Source organism: Nyctereutes procyonoides, unplaced genomic scaffold (genome assembly GCF_905146905.1).
Source record: "Nyctereutes procyonoides isolate TBG_1078 unplaced genomic scaffold, NYPRO_anot_genome, whole genome shotgun sequence".
Lineage (NCBI taxonomy): Eukaryota > Metazoa > Chordata > Mammalia > Carnivora > Canidae > Nyctereutes > Nyctereutes procyonoides.
The window spans coordinates 36,952,828-36,971,119 of record NW_026575140.1 but is presented as its reverse complement, the minus strand read 5'-3'; the positions used below and the strand labels follow the sequence as shown (position 1 = coordinate 36,971,119).

General features: G+C 41.0%; 1 protein-coding gene across 1 annotated transcript in view; it reads right to left on the bottom strand.

The window, feature by feature from the left end:
- Positions 1-18,292, bottom strand: part of C8A (complement C8 alpha chain) — a 65,355-nt gene that overhangs the window by 27,656 nt on the left and 19,407 nt on the right. Inside the window, exons 3-7 of the mRNA XM_055307002.1 lie at positions 14,967-15,111; positions 13,819-13,966; positions 9,636-9,825; positions 7,120-7,320; positions 4,833-5,073 (exon numbers count right to left, since the gene is read on the bottom strand). Of these exons, the coding sequence (XP_055162977.1) occupies positions 4,833-5,073; positions 7,120-7,320; positions 9,636-9,825; positions 13,819-13,966; positions 14,967-15,111 (925 nt within the window). The remainder of the gene's footprint in view (positions 1-4,832; positions 5,074-7,119; positions 7,321-9,635; positions 9,826-13,818; positions 13,967-14,966; positions 15,112-18,292) is intronic.

Below are 18,292 nucleotides of genomic sequence, written 5' to 3'. Positions count from 1 at the left end.
GAAAGGGTAAAAACTTTCAGTTATAAGATGGATAAGTTCTGATATATAACCTGATGACTGTATTATATAATTAAAATTTGCTAAGAGAATAGAACTTAATTGTTCTCACCAAAAAAATAGGTAAATATGCAAAAACAGTGTGGAGGTTATTCAAAAAATTAAAAATAGTTACCACGTGAGCCAGCAATTCCACAACACTGTATCTACACAAAGAAAATGAAAATACTAATTTAAAAAGACATAGGGACCCTGATGTCTTTTTGATAATAGCCCTTCTGACAGCTATAAGGTGATATCTCATTAGGGTTTGGTTTGCATTTCCCTAATAATTAGTGATGTTGAGAATCTTTTCTTGTGCCTGTTCGTCATCTCTATGTCTTCTCTGGAAAAATGTCTTCATTTTTTTTCTGCCCACTAATTTTTCTTAAGATTTTATTTATTTATTTAAGACAGACACACGCACAGAGGCAGAGACATAGGCAGAGGGAGAAGTAGGCTCCCTGTGGCAAACCTAATGTGGGACTCGATCCTGGCACCCCGGGATCACGCCCTGAGCCAAAGGCAGATGCTCAACCACTGAGCCACCCAGGTGTCCCTTTCTGCCCACTTTTAATTGGATTGTTTATTTTCTCGTTCTTAAGTTGTATGAGTTCTTTATATATTTTGGGTATTAACTCCTTATCCAGATATATCATTTGCAAATTTCTTCCCCAGTCAGTATATTGTCTTTTCATATTGTCAAGGTTTTCTTTCACTGAGCCAAAGCTTTTTAGTTTGGCCTCATCCCAATTGTTCATTTTTGCATTTGTTTCCCTTGCCTTTGGAATCAGATCCAAAAAATTGCCAAGACCAGTTGCTTGCTGCCTATGTTTTTTTCTAGGAGTCTTATGGTTCAGGTCTTACATTCAAGCCTTTAACTATTTGAGTTGATTTTTGTGTATAGTATAAAATAGTGGTCCAGTTTCATTCTTTTGCATATAACTGTCCAGCTTTCCCAACACTGTTTATTGAAGAGACTTTTCTTTCTCCATTGAATATTCTTGCCTCCTCTTTCATAAATTAATCGTCCATGTATGTGTGGGTTTATTTCTGGGCTCTATTCTGTTCCATCGGTCAGTATGTCAGTTTTTATGCCAATACCATACTGTTTTGTTGACTACCACTTTGTAGTATAGTTCAAAACTAGGGAGTGCAACACCTTCAGCTTTGTTCTTATTTCTCAAGAATGTTTTGACATTTGATATCTTTGTGGTTCTGCATAATTTTTAGAACTATTTGCTCTAGTTCTCTGAAAAAAAATGTCATTGGAATTTTGATAGGGACTGCATTGTATCTGTAGATTGCTTCAGGTAGTATAGACATTTTAACAATATTCTTTCAGTCCATGAGCACAGAATATCTTTCCATTTACTGGTATCTTCTTTTCTTTAATCAATGTCCTACTATTTCAGAGACTTTTACAAGACCTGTACACTGAAAACTCTAAGACATCCTTTTATTTTTGATGCATGTTTTCATGCTGCCTTTGAGGGAGAAGCATTTTATCTAAAGGGACACATTAGGAGAAAACAGTCTTGTGCATCCTCTGGGGTGAACCCAGAGAGGATCTGAGGCAAACCCAAGGACAAAAGATTCTTCCAGGGCAAACCAGCCAGTGTGTTCACTTAATCATTCCATACCAAGCTCAGCTCTTTGAGGACATGAACATACACCACATGGGGTGTTTCTTAGAAACAAGCACTTTATAGAATATAAATATTATTATTTGATATGGATCAAAGATACAGAGAAAGAGACAGTAACAAAGAGGAAGGACAGAAAGAAAGAGAAAGAAAGGCACGGAAGAGAAAGGGAGAGACAGAGGATGACAGAGACAAAGAAGGAACTAGAAAAATATCAAACATGGCAAGAAGAGCATGCATGATTCGATTTGTCAAAGGGAAAGAAGGTAGATATTTTTGTTCTTTGTAGGTTAATATGTAAATGGAATTCTGATTTATTAGCGGTCTCCAGCAGATGAGGTGATGATTAGCACATTTCCATATTTATAGAAAAGCAACACTAACTTTCCGGATTTATAGAAAATCAGCTCTTCACAAATAGCAAATTGTGCTATTATCGACATATGGTTTTCTATAAACAGAGCTGAGGTAATTATCCCTGGGACAATTTGTTGGTGGGCTCCTTTTGAATATTAACCACATTGGAAGCCCATTTCTGCCTCACAGATTTTAAAGAGGAGGGGCCATGAGACACCCCAGACAATTAATTAGTAATCCAACACCAAAGACAGAACCCAAATGAAAGGCTCTACCCAGGACCACATGGTGGAAAGACCATAGGTCCAGGGCTCTGACGCCAGCTTCCTGCAGCCCTGGGCAAAGTAATTAACCTCCCCGAGGAGCCTCAGCATTTATGGGATAAAACTGGGATACTACCAGCCACCACGTGTTGTCAAGAAAACTAAATGAGAATGAGGTTCAAGTACCTGGAACCTAGTAGGTCCTCAACAAATGTTAACTGTGTTTCCTTCTTTGCATTTTTTGATGATTCTAAAAAGACCCACTTGAATTACTTGAATTAGTTTTTCAAACTCCTTTTTTATATTGATCTATTGTAAACTATTTGTTTTGTATCATGATTCCATACATGTATGTATGTCTTTATTTAACTGGAAAACATTTCTTCAAGCAATAACTTCTATTCACTACCTCTAATCCTCTGTGATATTTTCTATTCTCTCCTTTGTTGCTATTATTTAAAAAGTTGTTTGTGATCCATACATTGATTTTAAGGCCTGCTATTAGGAAGGCAGTACTCTGCTGCAAGAGGATGGGGACCATATTTAGATTTGCTCACCATTGTATCCGTAGCACAGACACATAATAGATAGCCAAGAGATATTTGAATTATAAAAGAATAAATACATGGATAGATGGATGAATTAATGAATGACTCTAACCAGGAATCTAAATTAATGCCCTCTTTCAAACTCCATGTCTTGTTTTACATACTACGTACTAAGAGCTGTGCTGAGTGCTAAAGAGATAAAGAAGTGTCAGACATAATCCTTGCTTTCAAAGATCTTGCTATCTTTATGAGAAAAATATTATAATTTGGAAAATTATCTTTTGAAGACTAAATAGTGTGAGGTTTATATGAAGGTGCTGAGGGAAAGAAATGGACATTTTGAGCTGGTGCAGTCCGGGAAACTTCTTGAAACTGGGAATTTGAATTTAGCTTTGAAATATGGAGAGATCTCTTAGCCTTTTACTCACTCATTGATTAGGTCAGTGATTCTCAAACTGTAGTGAGCATCAGAATTACCTGGAGGGCTTGTTAAAATACAGACTGCTGGGTCCTCTACCAGTTTCTGATTTAATAGGGATGGGAGCCTGAGAATTTACATTTCTAACAGGTTCCCAGGTGACGCTGATGCTGCAGTTAGAATCCACCCTTCAAGAATCACTGTTCTAGCCATTCAGACTGAGACCATGATGGCTGTTGATGCTGTGTTAAGGAGTTTCGCTATTCAGGATTTTAGGCAAAGAAGTGATATTGTTTTTTGTTTTTTATTTTATGTATTTTTATTTGTTTATTTATTATTACATTTTTAAAATTTAAATTCAATCTCCCAAAATGTGGTATAACATCCAGTGCTCATCCCATTCAGCGCCTTTCTCAGTGATATCATTGTATCTGTACAATGAAAGATCATTCTGGAAGCAGTTGTTGAGAATGGATTGCAGAGGTGAGCCTTCCCCTAGAGACCATTTATTTTTTTAATATTTTATATATTTATTTATGAGAGACATAGAAAGAGAGAGGCAGAGACAGAGGCAGAGACAGAGTGAGAAGCAGCCTCCATGCAGGGAGCCCCATATGGGACTCGATCTTGTGGCTCCAGGATCAGCCCTGAGTGGAAGGCAGACGCTTAACTGCTGAGCCACCCAGGCGTCCCCCTAGAGACCATTTAGAAGCCAATGCAGTGATAAGTGACAGGTGAGAACCCAGCCTACCACTGGATGGGTGGAGGAGACGGTTGGGGGAGGGGGTGGTGGTGGCAGGTATGAAGGCTAGTCCAGAGCCAGAATTGAAGGTTCTCTGAGATCTGCAGGGGTAAACGAGAGGAGGAATATGGGATGACTCCAGGTTTCTAGCATCACTGACTGATTATATGGCAGTTCTATTAACCAAGGATCTATATTTATAACAAGTTTTAACATTTTTTAAAGATTATTCATGAGAGACATTGAAGGAGAGACAGAGACACAGGCAGAGGGTGAATCAGGCTTCCTGTGGGGAAGACAATGTGGGACTTGATCCCAGGACCCTAGGGTCACACCCTGAGCCAAAGGCAGATGCTCAGCCACTGAGCCACCCAGGCATCCCCAAGGTTTAACATTGTAAATAACAAAATCCCAAATATTATTTATTATTATCAAAGAGGTAATTGTAGTGCAATAGAAAACACATAGTCTTGGGGAGCCAGACAAGTCTGAGTTCAAATACTGTTTGTGATGCTTCCTAGGAAGTCATTTCACCCCTCTGGCCCTCAGTTCCCTATAAATAATAATACTCTTAACTGGGGTGTTTACTACAATGTCCTTCTTGGTGCTCCTCACCCTGTTCTGCCCCCAGTCCATTGTCACCTCCACAGGTCTCTCTGCTCTGATTACAGCACTGCACAATGCAACCTCCTGCACAAATATTAGGTATGTTACCTTATACGGTTTTCTCAAATGAGATCATATGTGGTTCATAGTCAGCGCTCAGAAAACTGCAACACCATGTGTTGGCCACTGTGTGCATAAAGCTGCTGTTCTACTTACGTTGTGATTCCATTTCTTCTTTGTCAAGCACCAGGATATGTTCATAAATGCCGCCCATTGATCCAGACGTTATGTAGTGAGTGCCATAGTCATTGATGAACTTGGCATACATGCCATAATTGTACTGCTCCGGAAGTTCCATTAATGACTGCAGCATGCCTTCATCCAGCACAATATTATCTCTCCTCATCTTAAAATGAGCAGTCTGCACCTTTGTGAAAACTCTGAGGAAGCTATATTTCTGCCAACAACCACCACCATGGAATAAGGGAAAAGAAGAAAGAGTACACATTTTATTACATGGCATGATGTGAAAGGCAGCATTTAGGAGCTATGGGAAATATGTTCATATATATATATATATAGGGAATATATATATGGGAAATATGTTTATATATATAAACATATAAATTTATATATAAACATATGACTATATATAGTGACTATGTCATAAACTTATGACATATATATATAAACATATGAACATAAATACACATAATGAAGTATTATTCTATTTTACAGGCATGTATTAAACACCAGGATGTGCCTGGCTGCCTCTCCTGTGCCTGCATCTCTGTTCCCCCTACCCCTGTTCAGGTCCCCTTCTCAACTCTCAACTGGGTTGATTACTGCAACGCACTCCACGGTGCTGCTCACTCTGTTCTGTCCCCAGTCCATTGTCACCTCCACACAGTTCCCTGCTCTAATTACTACATGGCACAAAGCAACCTCCTACACAAATATTCAGTATCCATGAAAAATTATGCTTAGGAATATTTTTGATGACATGGAATGCCAACATTATTTATTTAGGGAACTTACTGAACAAGTAAGAGCCTTGCATTAGTCAATTGCATTATGCTAGGAGCAGAGGACATCATCTTGAATGACATAGACCCCTCCCATCATAGAGCTTATGTTCTAGTGGTAATCTTGTACTGTTAAGTAATAAAGTGAAGCAGGCTCCTGGGATAATAAAAAAGATAAGAATGGGGTAATATTGGATTGGTTTAAGGGAAAGGGGATCAGGGTGCCTAGGTGGCTCAGTCAGTTGAGCGTCGGACTCTTGGTTTTGGCTCAGGTCATGGTCTCAGGGTTATGAGATCAAGCCCTACATCAGGCTCCATGCTGAACATAGAGCCTGCTTAAGATTCTCTCTCCCCCACCCCGCCCCTTTCTCGTTCAGGCTCTCTTGCCCCTCTCCCCCTCTCTCTCTCAAAAAAAAAAAATTAAGAAGAGGATCGTGTATGGCCATTGCTTCCAAGTAAACCTTGATCCAAAGTGATAGTGAAATTTTGAAAAGGCCACCTGCTTTGAGAAAAGTCCACATGACCATGTGATAGCCAGATCTCAGAACCATACTTTCCCTTCAGAGCGACAGCTAACTTTGCTTGTGGCAAAGCTCCCAGATGTAATTTATATCTGTTGATAAGTTAATTTTCATAACTGTATTGTCATCATCCAGAATAATGTTTTGAGCTCCAAGTAAATCTACAGCTCTGGTATCAATACTGTTGAGGCTTTTGGTAAACTTTTAATCAATTCAGTAAATATTTACCAGATGATTTCTCCATCTCTGTCACTCCCTACTTTCCCTTCCCATCCTGTGGGTCAGCTGGTTGAAGTCTTTGCAATCCCAAATTTGTGTGAGGCAGTCTGTCATCTCTAGGCCTTTGTGCAATGCTGTTCCCTTGGCCCAGAACATCCACTACTAACTTCCACCTCACTTCATTGGGACAGCCTGTACTAGTCTTTAGATGCCAGTTTTTTAAAAAAAATTATTAAAAATACAAAAAAAATTGATGCCAGTTTAGGTGGATGTCCGTTCCTCAAGGAAGCATTGCCCGGTCACTTAGGTTAATAGGAAGTTAGTGGTGAATGTCTGATAAATAAATGAATGATTGATAGAGCATGCCAGTCCTCCAATCTATTCAGAAAAGCCTGGCTTGCTTTAGGATGCTTCCAAATCTAGTTCACAGGGCCTGGCTGTTTCCCTTTAAGCCATTACTATTCTAAGTATTTCCCTGTATGCTCCAGGTAACCATGAAAAAGAATGGGGTGAAGCGATAAGAGTTCTACTCTTATCATTTAATTTTATTCCCTTTGTGATGATTCTGTGTCCAAAAGCGTAATAAGAAAAACAAACATGATTACCACTGATCAGACATTTCCAATTACACAAGCAAGTGCAGTTCAATTACTACTGTACTTTTTAATGCAATTAAGGTAATACATGTTCAGTGCAGATTATGGAATACTGTTTGACACAGGCATTATGCTTTAATACCTTCTTATTATACTTCTTTAACTCATCCAAGGATGAAGAGTTTTGTGAACTGGATACACCCACATCCACCTTTACAGAGCTGTCTGTGAAGCTCACACCCACAGTCACTCCGGTCGACACAAAGTTGTTATTTTTTACTTTAGAAAGAAGGTCATGTGCATCATCATATAACTCTGAAGAGAATCTAGTATCTGCCAGCGCCTGAAAAGAAGCAAACAGATGTTAGCTTTGTGCACATAAGTTATATTACAATTTGTGCTTCATATTTAAATCTTTGTTCTGTAAAATATCTCAAGTTGCAGATTATTATAAATAATTACTTTAAAAGGCTACTCCAGGCGTCAGATTGATGCTCACTCACTAAAATACCAAAAATACAGCAGTTAGTTTAGTTATTGCTTAGTGGCAGTGCTAAAAAAATTTATTTTTAAATACACACACACACATACACACAACTCATGATTCTGATAAAATGCTATATTGTTTGAATACAGATTTTTTTTTCCAGCTGACTTATCCTTCCTGTAGGGGAGATCACCTATCTCTGCAATGGAGATATCCAGAAAGCCACATCTGGGTGCAGATCTGGGAGGAAAGGGTCAAGGAAGGAGAGCAGGTGGTGGGAGTTGCAGGCAAAGTATGCTCTAGTGCTGCCCACAAATGCAGGGTTATTTCATTCCAGGCACACGGTAGGGTTGCACTTCTCTTCCAGCTTGAACAGAGGCATGGCTTTGTTCCTGGCCTAAGCCAAGAGAGTAAGGCTTAAGCACAAGTGGTTAGCTCTGCAATCACAGAAGCATGTGTTGAGATAGAACCTCCATTAGTTTGGATCCCAAGTGTCTGTGATGATGAGTTCCCCTTCCACCCTAGGATAGACATGTAGCATAGGGCCACTGCTGCTTTAAAGCACTGAGACTTCAGAATCCTTTGTTGCCACAGCATAGCCTAGTCTGTCTTGCTGGACACATAAGCCTCAGACTATCTTCAAGGTTAGGGAAATGGCATTGTCTGTGTCTTCCAGCTCAGCTTACCATAGGCTTGATGGTAGCAGTGCAAGTGGGGTAGGGAAGTAGGGGTGGAAGTGGGATGGGGAAATAGAATATTCCAAAGCAAGGAGTGGGGTGGACTTGTCCTGTCTTCAGTACTTTTTTCTTGAGAAAGTTGGGGGAGGGGGAATGTAACTAGTAATTGTTCAGAATCCCTGGATCCTACCATCTCTCTGCAAAGAAAGAATGCATATGACTATATGCATGTAATGTGTATAATCTGTCTTTCCTTTTAAATGACTTATAGCCAGGCTTCATTGAGATAATCTGGGTTTGAATCTTGTCTCTGCCACCTACTGCAGCATACCTTTGGGCCTGATACTTTATCCCTCTAAGTCTCTTGGTCTTTTCATATCTGAAATGGGGCAATGATAACATATACCTCATTGTGTTTGTGAGGATTAAATGAGACAATTTGTGTGGAAGTGTATGATCTGGTACATGTGAGCAACCAGTGAAGCTGTCTGTGTAGCTATCTTACCTAGAGGGTAAGGGGTACAGCAAGGAATGGTTGGGAGTAGAGGCCCTGGAGCTGGTCATGAGCCATGTTGCGCTCTGAGCGACCAGAACACCACAGAATTTTAGAGATGGATGGAATTTAGGGATCAGCAGCATTTTGCAAGCACTTCTCAACAGCAGATCCCTTTCTTTAAACAAAATCACATATGGAAAAAAAAATCACATATGGAAAACCAAGATAAGAAAGTTATCAGAGAAAGACAAACACCATGTGATTTCACTCAAATGTGGAATATAAGAAACAAAACAAATGAACACAGGAAAAAAGAAACAAAAAAAAAAGATTCTTAAATATGGAGAACAAACAAGTGGTTGGCAGAGAGGAGGTAGGGGGAGGATGAGTGAAACAGGAAGAGAGAATTAAGAGTGCACTTAACCTGATAAGCACAGGTATCCTGTGGGGCTATTGAATCACTATACTGTACACATGAAAGTAATATAATAGTGTATGCTAACTATACTGGAATTTAAAAAAAGAAAGAAAGAAGGTGATCAGTGGGGAGCTGCTCTTGGTGAAACTGGGGGCCTTGGGCTCAGAACCCTACCCAGACACCTCCTGTCCTGATCCCTAATTTACATGGCAGGAAACTGGGCCCAGGGAGGGGCAATGATCTGCTCAAGGTCCCAAATACTTATATTCTACAAGAGCACAACATGGAAACAGGCCTTATGAGAACTGAACCCGGGATCTGTGTCATTGATTATGGAATGGAGCCAAGATGTAGCAAGTGGATGGTCACATTTCTGTCCTGCCTGTCATTGGCCCTGCCCTCATTGTCAGTGCCCTCCAGCATGGAGCATGCATAGGGGCAGATGTCAGGGGAACTTCAGCCGCCAGCAAGCTCTATGGCAACTAGAACCTTCCAAATCAAGGAGTCCATCTCCATCCACAGGCCTCTCTCTCCCCGCCCCCACCCTCCAGTAGCCTGTGAGCACCCCATGCAGACTTACCTCAAAGTGGTACTTGAGGAAGTTGTAGGGTTTCCGGAAGTACTTCTCATCCTCTCCATAGTAGAGACGCTCACAGGTGGGGTCATATCGAATCTCCCTCCATTCCCCATTGTATACTGTCTCACACTGGCCCCCATAATACCTGGGGTCATACACATGCTGAGCTTCTTTCTGGGTCAGGATATTGTATCTAAATCAAAAAGGCAGATAGCTTCTGGGAGAGAACACTGAAAAGGCCAAGATAGCATAAACTCTCTTCCAGAAGACGTTATTGCTGGTCCAAGCAGTGGCTTCTCAGACTTGGTTCTGGGTGGAGCCCTCGGGTTCCTCAAAGTACCTTAAATTCCACTTTGGGTAACACTGGAAACCTCAGTGGGTTCAGCTGGGCCCCAGTTCCCTTTGACCAGAGCAGCTGACAGCTCTATCCTTGCCTACAACGATGCTCCCACAGAGAAGGTACTCCTAAAAATTTGTTGTGTGAGTTACAGAATAGGCACAATTATCAGAAATCCAATAACAGAGTCCAACAGGTTGAACCCATATCCCAGCTCTGCTAAACCTCACTATGTGACCTTGGGCAAATCATTTAACCTCTCTATGCCTCAGTTTAGTCATTTATAAAAAGCAGTTAATACAGCTGCCCTCAGAGAGTTAAATATGAGTTACAACATACAAAGGAACCAGAAAGTACTTAGCATATATCAAATACTGAATAAATGTTGCTATTGTTATCTTTATGCTGTTTCAGAAAAGCTCTGCTGGTAAAAAATAGATTTGACATGTTGACTCTCAGTACCAAGTTGAGACTCTAATCCTCAGAAAGGCTGTTGTCTTCAAGGTGGCATGGAACAGCAGAGGGTGTGATTTGAAGATCATGGAGACTCCTGTTTAATTTCTAGCTCTGTCACATACTAGCTGTGTGAATCTGGACACATTCTAGATGCTTTCTGAAGCTTATTTTCCTCATTTGAAGAACAGGCATAATAAAACTACTTCTCATGTTTTTTGTGAAGTCTAAATGAGAGTATTAAAGTAAAATGGAAAAAAAAGGGAAAACAAAAAGTAAAATGGAAGCAAAGTTATAAAACATATTAGGCACTCCACAAATGATACTTCCTCTCCTCTAGCCCAATACCCTTCCAGAAACACTTTCCTTCACTTCACCCTCTGGGAGGCATTTCACATCCATCTGCCCAAGAACTACATTTTAGGCTATAGATGACTGAACTATATTGAGGCATGAACAGTGTTACACAGATGAAAGAAAGCCTTAATCTTCTACAAAGGAGAGAGTTAACTGAACAAAACCATTTCAATTTGGCTAAGAGATCTAAGGCCTAACAATCAAAGCCTCTTCTGATATAGATAATAAAATGCTTGCTTGTCTCTGCCCTTCAAACTCCTATGCAGCCTTTTAAACCCAACTCAAACATTGCCTCCTCTATCTGACCTTCTATGATTATCCTGGACAGAGTATTGTTGCTTCCTCTGTGTTCTCATGGCATTCAGTGATTGCCTTTGGTATAGCATTTGTCATATTTGCTCGTTCCCTCAGTGAAAAGGCACAAGGGCAGAAGATGAGCAGGGGGTTAACTATGAATAATACCTGCCTCAAAGGAATAAATGGATAATTATAGAGCACTTGGCATACAGTAGAAATTCAAGGTATGTTACCTTCATTCTTCACCTCCTCTCTCCATCTCTTTCTTCATATTAATGGAAGTGATGTGGTAATAGCTATGGTGAATTGAATACACACTCTACCAGACATTCAGCATTCATTAACTTTCAACCTCATGACAATTTGTAAATGCAGAAATTGAAGCTCAGGAAAAGTAGGTAATTCGCCTGTAGTCACAGCTAAATTTTTTTTTGATACAAAATCTGGGTGCCTTCCCTTTACTTTGCCCCCTTACTTTCCTTTTTGCCCATTAAACATGTTTCTGCTTTTAGCTTATAAATATAGACTCTCTAGTGAGCTAAACAAAAATTCAAAGAAATAATTACTCCTAAGATTATAATTATAACCTCTAAGCATATGAGGTTACTAAGCCATGTATATTTAGAAAAGCAGATTGCAGAAGACCCAGTGAAAGTGAAAAGACAGAGAGAAATTCCACTTTTAGGAAATCTGTGCAGAAATACTCACACACATACAAAGAAAAGGTACAAGGATGTTCCTTGCAGCATTGTTTATAAGAGGGGAAAATGGGAACAAGCTAATTATCTTTCAATAGGAAGTAAACAAATATATTTTCATGTATTTATACTATGGGAGAAGAGTCAGCAACTTTTTTTTATAAAGGGCCAGATATTAAACATGGGCTTTATATAGCCCATGGGTCTTTGTTGCAAATACTCAACACCCATCATTGGGGGATGAAAGCTGTGTCCCAATAAACATTTATTTACAAAAATAGGAAGCAGCCTGAATTTGGCCTTCAGGCCAGTTTGCTGACCCCTGCTATAGAACACTATGTTTCTTAGAAAAAGACAGTAGAAAATGGGGGTGGAGGGAACCTTCAAAATATACTGTTAAGTAAAAATCAAGTTACACACAATATGTATAGTATGATCACATTTATGTAAAATATACTTATGGGTATCATGTACAATACTTATAGGCATATCTTCCATGCATTGTATATTGTCAGTGTATTTTTTACATGATCTGAAAGTCCTACACCAAACTGTTGACGGGCGTCAGTCAGTTCCAGGGAAGGAAGTAGGAAGAAGTGGCCTTCTGGGGTACAGATTGGGGAGGATGAAGGAAGACTTTTGGTTTTTACCACAAACATGTATTACTTCTGTGGCAATAAATAAAAATTTAAAAACTGTGACATCCTTAAATTAAAAAACGAAAAAAGGACACCAGGAAAGCCTTCTGAGATCTTGGCAGAATGAAAAACTCAAAGTGTCAGCTATTGGGAGTGGAGGTGGGGCCATTGTGTTGATGTCGGTGTTCAGTGTGGGCAAAGCACACTTGGGAAGTGTATTCAAATGCTCCTTTGAATCACATGAGAGCAAGATCATGGTCTTCAACCTTTTTGCCAATAAGGAGGGAATTTTTTTTCAAATTAACAACTCACCATTTCATGCTTCTCCTCTATTTACCCGCAATCACTTTCAAAATAAACAAAATCCCCTTTTATTAGTATTAGGGGCTGAATTGTGTCTAACATTTAGATGTTGAAGTCCTGGCCCCAAAACCTCAGAATTTGACTGTATTTTGGTGAGAGGGTCTTTACGTAGGCAATTGAGTTAAAATGGGGCTGTTAGGCCCTAATCTAATATGACTGGTGTCCTTATAAGAAGAGATTAGGAAGCACCTGGGTGGCTCAGTCAGTTAAGTGGCTGACTCTGGATTTTGGCTCGGGTCATGATCTTGGGGTTCTGGGATTGAGCACCCCTGTGTTGGGTTCGGTGCTCAATGGGTAGTCTGCTTAAGAATTCTCTCTCTCTCTCTTCTCCTGCGTTACCCCTGCTTGCATGCTCTATCTCTCTCAAATAAATAAATCTTTAGAAGAAGAAGAAGAAGAAGAAGAAGAAGAAGAAGAAGAAGAAGAAGAAGAAGAAGAAGAAGAAGAAGAAGAAGAAGGGGGGAGAGGAGGGGGAGGAGGAGGAGGGGGGGAGAGGAGGGGGAGGAGGAGGAGGAGGAGAAGAAGAAGAGTGCCTGGGTGGCTTAGCTGGTTAAGCATCCAACTCTTGATTTCAGCTCAGGTCGTGATCCGAGTCCTGGGATGGAGCCCAGTGTCCCTGGGATGGGCTCCCTGCTAAGTGGGAGTCTGCTTCTGCCTCTCCCTCTGCCCCTCCCCCCATGCTCTCTCACTCTCTCTCTCAAATAAATAAAATCTTTAAAAAGGATAAAGAGATTAGGACCCAGACACACATGGAAGGAAAGCCATCGATGAGCCAAGAAGAGTGGCCTCAAAAGAAGCCAATCCTGCCATCACTTTGACCTCAGACATCCAGCCTCTAGAACTATGAGAAATAAATTTCTGTTGCTTAGAAGCCACCCAATGTGTGGCATTTTGTCATAGTAGCCCAAGTGGACCATCACGCTACCTCAGAGGGCTGCCTCATGGGATGCACTGCCAAAGGATCCTCTTCTGTTCTCAAAATAATACTGGTGATGGAAGAGAAACCATTCTGTGTCCCCAAACAGCTGGAAGGCAAGACTCACCCCAAGGCCGCACTCTCTGAGCCTGGAATGGGTTCATACTGGCTGCAGTCATTTTCAGCCACCCTGACATCTTCACAGTCATCCTCATCAGAGCCATCAAAGCAATCCTTATCTCCATTACACACAAGGTGGCGTTTCAGGCAGCGACCTAAGAGAGAGGAGAGGCTGTGGGAGCTTCTCAGACTCCTCCCTCTCCCCCGTGACCCACATCCAGAGTCACCACATCCATCCCACTTCCCAAGCAGCCCCTCACCCCTCTTCATCTCTCTGTCCTCTGCCCTCCTTCCACCCTGTTTCCTACTCCTAGCTCCCACTCCCAGCTCAGGCCCCGCAGCAGGCTCCCCTCTAAAACTCATCCTCCACGTGGCAGCTCCAGTGATCTTTCTAAAATATCAGAGTGGCCATGTCATTCCCCTGCTCTATATCCTTCCATGACTTCCATTCCTGTTCTTCCAAATGCCACAGTATGGCCCTCTGTTCCCTACCAGACCCATCCCCTATCTCTCTTCCCAAAGCCCTGACCTGCAATCATTCTGCACCCATTGCCAGTCCTTAAATCCCTGTGTGTGTTTGCATATTCTTTCTCCTCGCTAATTCATTGCTACTTTCTAAGTCTCAGCTCAAGTGCCACTTTAAAGCCTGTTCTGACTCCCCAACACAGTTTGGTCATTCCTAGCCAGTGAGAGCCATTGACCCACGGGCCTATGCCCGTTACACTGGCAATCACACAGTATTGTCTCCTTGTAGGTCTACGACTAGACCTGTGACTCCTTGTAGGTCTCACTCCCAAAGACACTAGGGCTACCTCATTGTCAGGCACATTACCTTTTCATCTTCTGTGTCACCAGCAGGTAGCCCACTGCCTGGCACATATGTGCCCAATCAATATTTATTTAATGAAAGGATGAATGAGTGAATTAATTTAGAATTTAATCAATGGATGTTCCTACAAACTTATATCAAAATTACTTGGGATACTGGGTGGGTTGGCTTAAAACGTAGCTTCCTGAGCCCCACCCCAAACCTACAGAATGACAGCCACTAGGGGAAGAGCTAGAGAGTCGGCATTTGAACAAGCTCCTGGGTGACTGTTTTTGCACATTTAGTTTGACAGGGCACAGCTGTTATCCCACTGGAATGCTACTCACCTGTCTCCTTACACTGGAAATCCTGTCCACACTGTGCTTGGTGTAGACAAGCTGTGGGACTGTGACAGCTGGCTTGATCCCAGACATCACCACTGCAGATGGTTCCCCCAAACTTGTCTGGTTGCAGGAGGCTCCGGTATCGGTACTAAATCAGATTTTGAACCAGACAGATTCACTGTCTATCAATCAAACAAGATTTGTGCAGGCGGGTCTCGGCTCAACATAAGGAATAACTGTCTGATGATTGAGAGCTGCCTAAAAAGCTGTCTTTTGAGGGGATGGGTGTTACTAAGTGGTGTTGTTCAGCCAGGGGTGGCACAATAACCAGTGGGAATGTTGAATAGGTCCTCCAAAGATCAAATGAAAGACTTGAACAAAATATTTCTTTTTACTTGTTAGGAAGGACCTTCTCTCCCCACCTCTTCAACCAGTTAGTACCTATTCATGTTTCATGATTCCCAGTGTACCTCCTCTACATTTTTTATAGTTCCCTGTGCCTCCTTCTCTCTTCCCACTTGTCATCCCTGGTCAACTTATTTGTTTATTTACCTTTCTCACTAGTTTAAGAATAGTTTGCAAACAGGGGATGGAGTGGCAAAAGGAGGACCATGTCTTATTTGGTTTCACACACTTGACACTTAATCTATGGTCATGTACGTGAGAGGTACTTTTATAAGATGTTTGTTGCTTTCCCTCTGCAACATTTCTTCTGGTCATGGCATCCTCTTTCCTTGGGACATATCTCATATGGTTCGAGTGGCATTGATATCACCCCCTGAGTCACAGGAATGTGTGATCCAGGCCGGATCAACCAGGGTACCACATCTGCCAAATTGCAATGATTGGCTTTGGGATCATGACTCAACCTTAGAGCAATCATTATTCTCTCAGAAGATTTTCTTGAACTATTGGAAAAGACAGTATCTTTTTTTCTGAAGTTACTAGGAACTGTGGGCATCAAGTGGTCATCTAGCCTACTAGGTAGAAAGAGCCCATCCAAGAGATAGAGACATCATTTGAGTCCCTGGGTCCAGCTTTGACTGCACATGAACAAATTCTTGTTCAAAGAAAGACAGAAAGAATAAAAATGCATACCAATCTTGGAGCTCTATGGTTTCATGATACTACTTTCTATATGGTGTACAGCTTTGGGCACTAATGTAGAAGAAGGAAGCTGAGCACTAGGATATCCAGAGAAAAATGAAATTCCATCCCCACCTTCAAGAAGCTTAGCGTCAAAAAAAAAAAAGAAGCTTAGCGTCTAGTTGAGAAGATAAAATAGTTAACATAGGAAACATGCTGAATGGAGAGCTCCATATATTCTGCCGCCTCTTGCCTTGGCCCAGCCTACAAGCTTTTCTTTCAAAACTGTTCGGAACTAAGTAGGAAAGCAGTGGTTTGAACAGCAAAGAAAGTGAATTCCTAGCCTCTTTCTTTCTTTTCTTTCTTTCCTTCCTTCCTTCCTTCCTTCCTTCCTTCCTTCCTTCCTTCCTTCCTTCCTTCCTTCCTTCCAGTATAGTTGGTGCACAATATTACTTTAATTTCAATTGCACAACAGAGTGATTCAACTTCTCTGTTATATGTTCACAAGCATAGCTATCACCATACAATGCTGTTACAATACCATTGACTACATTCCCTATGCCGTACTTTTTATCCACATGACCTACTTATTCCATAAATAGAAGCCTATATTTCCCACTTCCCTTACCCATTTTGCCCATCTTCCCCATCCCCAGCCCTCTGGAAACCATAAATTTGTTCTCTGTATTTATAGGTCTAGTTCTGCATTTTGTTTGTTTGTTTGTTTATTCCTGAATCTATTTCTTACTTGCTATATAAAGTATCAATGCCTGATACTTTGTGCTTCAGTTCCCAAATCTGTAAAATGAGGTGGTTGATCAAGATGACCTCACCAATTACAGTTGCTAATGATTGTTTCACCTGTTCCCTGTAGGTGAAAGAGCATGAGCATGAGAATTTAGACTGACTGGGTTCACAGAGTCACTTACCAATTCACCATAAGCAAGCCACTTACCTTTTCTGAGTTCCTGTTTTTTAATATGTAAAGTAGATGTGATGACCCTTCACTTTGAAAGGGTGTTGTGAGAACTAAGTGAGAGAATGTGTGAGCAAAGCACCTAGCCCTGTGTCAGGCATATCATTGGTGCTCAATAAGAAGTGCTCTCCCCATCATTATCAGTGGAGTCTTTTCCAGCTGATTCCAGTGGGTGCGTGTGAAGCATGCAGTTTCCCCTCTCTCTCCTCTTGCCTACTTTTGCCTCTGCAACTGCTCAAGAGTAAAGAGACAGGAGTAGCAAAAAAGGTGAAAAGCAAACCTGTCCATTTGCCTTTCCTGCCTCCCAGTTAATAAGAGTGATAAGAGATTTGTAAACTTAATGGGAAGAGATTAGAATTAACAATCAGTTTGGGAATATTAGGATATTTTAATTCTCTTCCCACATCTTGCCAAGATACGGTATGTAAAGCGCTACTCAGCATACTAATATAGAGCCAAATTTTGTCACTCTTCATAATGTTCATCCGAGTTTTAAGAACTGCAGTTACCAACATGATGATGGCTATATAGCTACCATTTATTGAGTGCTCACTACTGGCGGGATACTTCACATTCTTTATCTCATTTAATCCTCACAAGTTGAGGAGGTTAAAGACTATTCTGAATCCCATTTTTAAGCTGGGTTGGAATTCCAGTTCTGCTGCTCACTCTCTGTGCATCACTAGATAAATTACTTAACATCTCTGACCCTCAGTTTTCCCATCTGTAGAAGGAGAGATAGGAGAGTCTTGTGAAGATTAGTGATAAGACTTGTATAGAAGTCAGCACTTGGCCTGTTTCCTGGAGTGCACTCATTAGTAATAGTTATCAACATCAGCATCATTTTTGTAGCCAGCTGTTGGGCTACTCCAGAAGGATTTATGACTGAGTGGGGATTGGATTAGATAGCCACTAATATCATTATGATTCTTCACAGAGTTCAAGGGGAGGTAGTAGAGTGAAGTGGTTAGGCACATGGGCATTTTCGAATCCGACTGACCAAGAGTTAAATCTAGGCTGTGTCTCTATTGGTGACCTAACCAAAAGGGCAATGGTATCTTAGAGTTAGGCTGTGAAAGTCAACTAAGACAATTTACTAAAGCATTAGCACAGTGCCTGATATATAAAAATTATTTAATAAATGGTAACTATAAATGCCATTATCATCCTTCTTGTGGTTTCTGTATTGGAATGCTGGTACAGACACAAGGTTCATTCCCACTGAATTCCCATTTTCTGGGTTGTTATCAAATAATGAAGACATTGT